The 3,996-nt window shown below is 37.9% G+C and overlaps 1 protein-coding gene across 1 annotated transcript in view; it reads right to left on the bottom strand.

Moving 5' to 3' along the window:
* si:dkeyp-68b7.12 (rho GTPase-activating protein 30) overlaps positions 1-3,996 on the bottom strand; it is a gene marked incomplete in the record, with an annotated part of 18,623 nt that overhangs the window by 4,977 nt on the left and 9,650 nt on the right. The window contains 4 exon segments of the mRNA XM_014012996.1: positions 1,007-1,738; positions 2,126-2,197; positions 2,991-3,088; positions 3,170-3,324. Coding sequence (XP_013868450.1) covers positions 1,007-1,738; positions 2,126-2,197; positions 2,991-3,088; positions 3,170-3,324 — 1,057 coding nt within the window.

Genomic DNA, 3,996 nt, shown 5'->3' with positions numbered 1-3,996 from the left:
TACCTGTGCCTTTGTTAAATGTTAGATTAAAAAATGTATTAAATCTAGTTATTTAAGAGACACAAGTTCATCTACAAGTAAAAGGAAAAACAAAAAAAATTTGTTTTTTTAACAGTAAAATGTAAAAATGTGTAATTTATAGGAACTAAGCTGGAAAAATAAATAAGATGGCCAAATTAATTATAAAAAATCTATTTTTTTATTTAATTGTTGCATTTTAAGTGTATTTATTGATCCATTTATATATTTCTGCTTTTATTTCTAATTATGTCAGTTTTGGTCCTCCATATATCTGAGCTTTTCACCAATGTTTCGATTATAAGCAAAGCTTTGTTTACACTTTCAGAACAGGGATAGTTTTATGACTGTTAGGCTTAAATAAATTATAAACCCTGGAATCGGGATTGTTTGGCTGCTTTAGCTGCTGTAGTTCAATTATTTACAGATTTTCCTTATTAAACAGAAAAACTAATTCTACGGAACTAGAACACCTGCTTAATTCAACAGACTGTAAGTCTTTTGTCGGATATGAGTAAATACTGTTTAGAAAATAAAAAAAGAAGAGAAAAGTGGTTTTAAATGTCAGAAACAGGTGATTTATAAATCCTACTATTAACGAGCTGGGAGACACCATACTTTTGATCATGATGTTATGAATTAAATTCAATAAACAAGTACATTTTTACTAAATTGTTCTACAGCTATTTTCATTTTAATACTGGTCTTGAAATAAAAACTTAAAGAGAAATGTTAATCTTTAGATGCAGCAAATGAAAATTTTGGAAAGTGAAAATTTGGAAAGATTTTTAGGATTTGTAGTAAGAAAAAAAGATTTATGACTAAATTAATTTAAAATAAACAGATATGGTGTATTTGAGGGAATGTCATAAATAAAAAATAATCATCCTTAATCACTTGTGTTGGATTTTATAAAAAAAAAGAGATATTTCATCAGTGATAACAAATAGCTCTGATGTGTTATTTATAATAAAGCAGATTATATTACCCATGTATTCACTGTCATTATCTGCATTTTGGTCATCATCAGCAGCATCTTCAGCATCATCTTCCTCCCTGTTGGAGCTGAAGCTGTCAGGTTCTTGCTGCTGAGGCACATCTTGGTCTCCCAGCACCATCGCCTGCTCTTTGTTTTCCTCCTCTTCTCCTGCTTCAACTTTTTTCTCATCGACTCCCTCTTTAGTCTCTTCTTCCTCTTTTTCTTTCGGACTTTTCTCCTTTTCCTCCGTCTTTTTGGGCTCTTCGACGTTCCACTCCATCGCTCTGCGCTCCTTCCTCTCCCTCTTCTCCACCCGCTCCTTCCTTTCCACCTTGTCCCCTCCGTCCTTGTCTCTTCCCCGGTGGACAATCCTGTCGCTGCCCCCGCCCTGCAGCACCCCCAGCGCCAGGTTAGAGGTGATGTGCAGCGGCACGGTGACTAGCGTGGGGCCCGTGATGTGCATGGCCGCTCTCCGACCGGCTTTGCTGGACAGTCCCGGGGATCTRGACTGAACGCCGTCACTTCCTGGTATCCCTAAACCTTCGGGGTCGAGCGCCGTGTAGGTCCCCTGGGTCCCCGCGCCGCCGCTCACCAAACCCGTTCCTCTGCGGTAGGTGACGGCGTACTCGCTGCCGCCCACCCCACCGGACGACACTGCAGCTTCGGAGCCAGACTGGGCRGAGGCGGTGACGAGGGGAGACGTGGTCGTGGACGGGGGACGCTGGCCGGAACGTCTGGGACCTGAGAGACCGAAACGTTATGTTTCAGAAATTGTTCTGCTGTTTGTTTTCAGGATTATTAAGTTGAATTAAACTTGGGTTTGTAGATTTCTCTGTAACCAGATGTCTTTACAGTAAATGTATCAGTTCAGTTGATGTTTAAAACAAGATTTTTGCCAGACAAACCAGTCTAAGCGAACTAATCTAAAGATAAATGCTGATTTGTTGAATTTTAATATATATGTATGGTTTTTTCTCTTGTTTTTCTCTCATTTTGTTTTATGTTTTGAATGTATTTTGTTTTTGTTTAAATGAAATGAAATGAATAAACTAAATCAAATCAATAAAAGTTTCTTCATTAAGAAGGAATAAAAATGATTAAATCATAAAAGAACTGTGAAAACGKCACCTTCGTTTGGATAGGACGGAGTGCTGAGGGAGTCCATGCTTCTTGCAGGTCTCAAAGAGTTCTTGTCCTTTTCTGAAATAACAAAAAATAAAAAGAACTTTTTAAAATATATATCTTTATATAAAAGTAGTAAAGGTAATTTCAAAGAGGAATCAGTTTAAAAAAACTACAAAGAGCACTTATTTAGTACAAATAAACAGAAATTATTCACTAAAAGAAGGACAGTAAATCAGATCAAATTGAAATTACAAGCCCATCAGGTGACATGGAATTGAAAAAAATTATCACTTGGCCACGAGATAATTGACGCGGCCATAATATTATTATTATTATTTTGTGTATGCCAATATAAATGGATCATCTTTCATTTTAAATTTATCAAATGACAATGAACACCTTGGTTGTGTGTCAGGAAACTGATTTTTTACTGTGTTCCTGAACGCAGCATAATGCCGACTCCTGCAGCTGAGGCTTAGAGGGACAGGTCTGTTTTGAAAGTTGAGCTTCAAAAAATGAAAATAAAGCTTTTTCGACAGACAACTCCAGTTGTTACCTGGGACTTATAGCTACAACACATAAAGCTGAGAAATAGCATCTTCATGCCTAACGTGAGGCGCTGACGAAGCAACATCATATTAAAATTAAAATAATTAGGTTAATTCAGACTTGTCCATGTAAAAAATAAACAGTCTGCATGGAAATGACAACAATAAGTAGTTATATGGTGGCCACGACATGATTAACGCGTGGGCACGCGTTATCATCTAGTGTGCCACGTGATTTTTTTTATTTCATGTCACCGGTCGGGCTCCGTAAGAAACATCTACATAAAAAAAGTAATTTATTTCAGACAGGTTCCTCAGACCTTTGGTTGTCTGTTTCTGCTTCCATCGTTTGTCGGGGAAACGTTCTTTGATGTTGAAAATGGACATCCACTTCCTGCCTTTGAGGGATCCTTTCCTCCTGATGTGAMGAAAACATTTTCAGTGGATTTAAAAACTCGACCACACCTGCTTTCTCCAGATGGACTGTTGGTCCGCTCACTTGTCTGTGCCTTCGATGATAGCGTGGTAGGGTCTTATGGGGAGGGGGCCGTCCCCTGGGCTGATGTTCCCGAAGTTGGGCTGGGAGGACTTGAAAAACACTAACTCCTGATTGGACATTGCTGACGGGGAGGGGAGGGACTTCCTCCTCTCAGAGAGAACACCTGAGGGAGGGAGAGGAAAGAGATGAGGTGGAAGTGTGTGTGTGTGTGTGTACGTGCTCTTGTTTTTAATACAGAGTCAGGACCATATGATTTTCAGGATTTCTGCAGACTATAAAATTTAATGTTTTTTAATGCTAATTTAAATGCCACCTAATTAAAATTTAATGCTACTGACAATGCATAAACTGAATATTTGTTTTGCCGTTGAACATATATGCAACTGTTACACAGGTTGTTTGTTGTTGTTGTTGTTGTTTGAACAAAAAGATTAAGTCATGTGTCTCAGTTCACAAGCTTTTTCAGTTCAATACATTTATCCTTGTATCTTTTTCTCATATTAGATTTTATTATCATTTGAGCCATTAACATCAAAGTGAGGACATTATTGGGAAGAGAGGACATTTTCCCAGTCCTCGATTTTTTTGCAGCTCTACTGCGTTCTACTAGTTTGGTTTAGATGTATGATGTGAATTACATTTTGGGTAAGGTTTAGGTCAGGAATAGACTAGTAATAGATAAGATTAAGGAAAATGTTGGGGTTAGAAATAAACGCAGTTACAAAAATGAATGGAAGTCAATACTAATGTTGCGTTCACACTGAATGCAATTTCAGCTTCAAAATCGCAGCCAACGCTTCAAGTTGGTCGCTTGTGCACTTTGAGGT

The sequence above is a fragment of the Austrofundulus limnaeus genome, unplaced genomic scaffold, assembly GCF_001266775.1.
Source record: "Austrofundulus limnaeus strain Quisiro unplaced genomic scaffold, Austrofundulus_limnaeus-1.0 Scaffold97, whole genome shotgun sequence".
NCBI classification, from domain to species: domain Eukaryota; kingdom Metazoa; phylum Chordata; class Actinopteri; order Cyprinodontiformes; family Rivulidae; genus Austrofundulus; species Austrofundulus limnaeus.
Note: the sequence above shows the minus strand (reverse complement) of the source record. Positions and strands in the feature narration are given on the sequence as shown.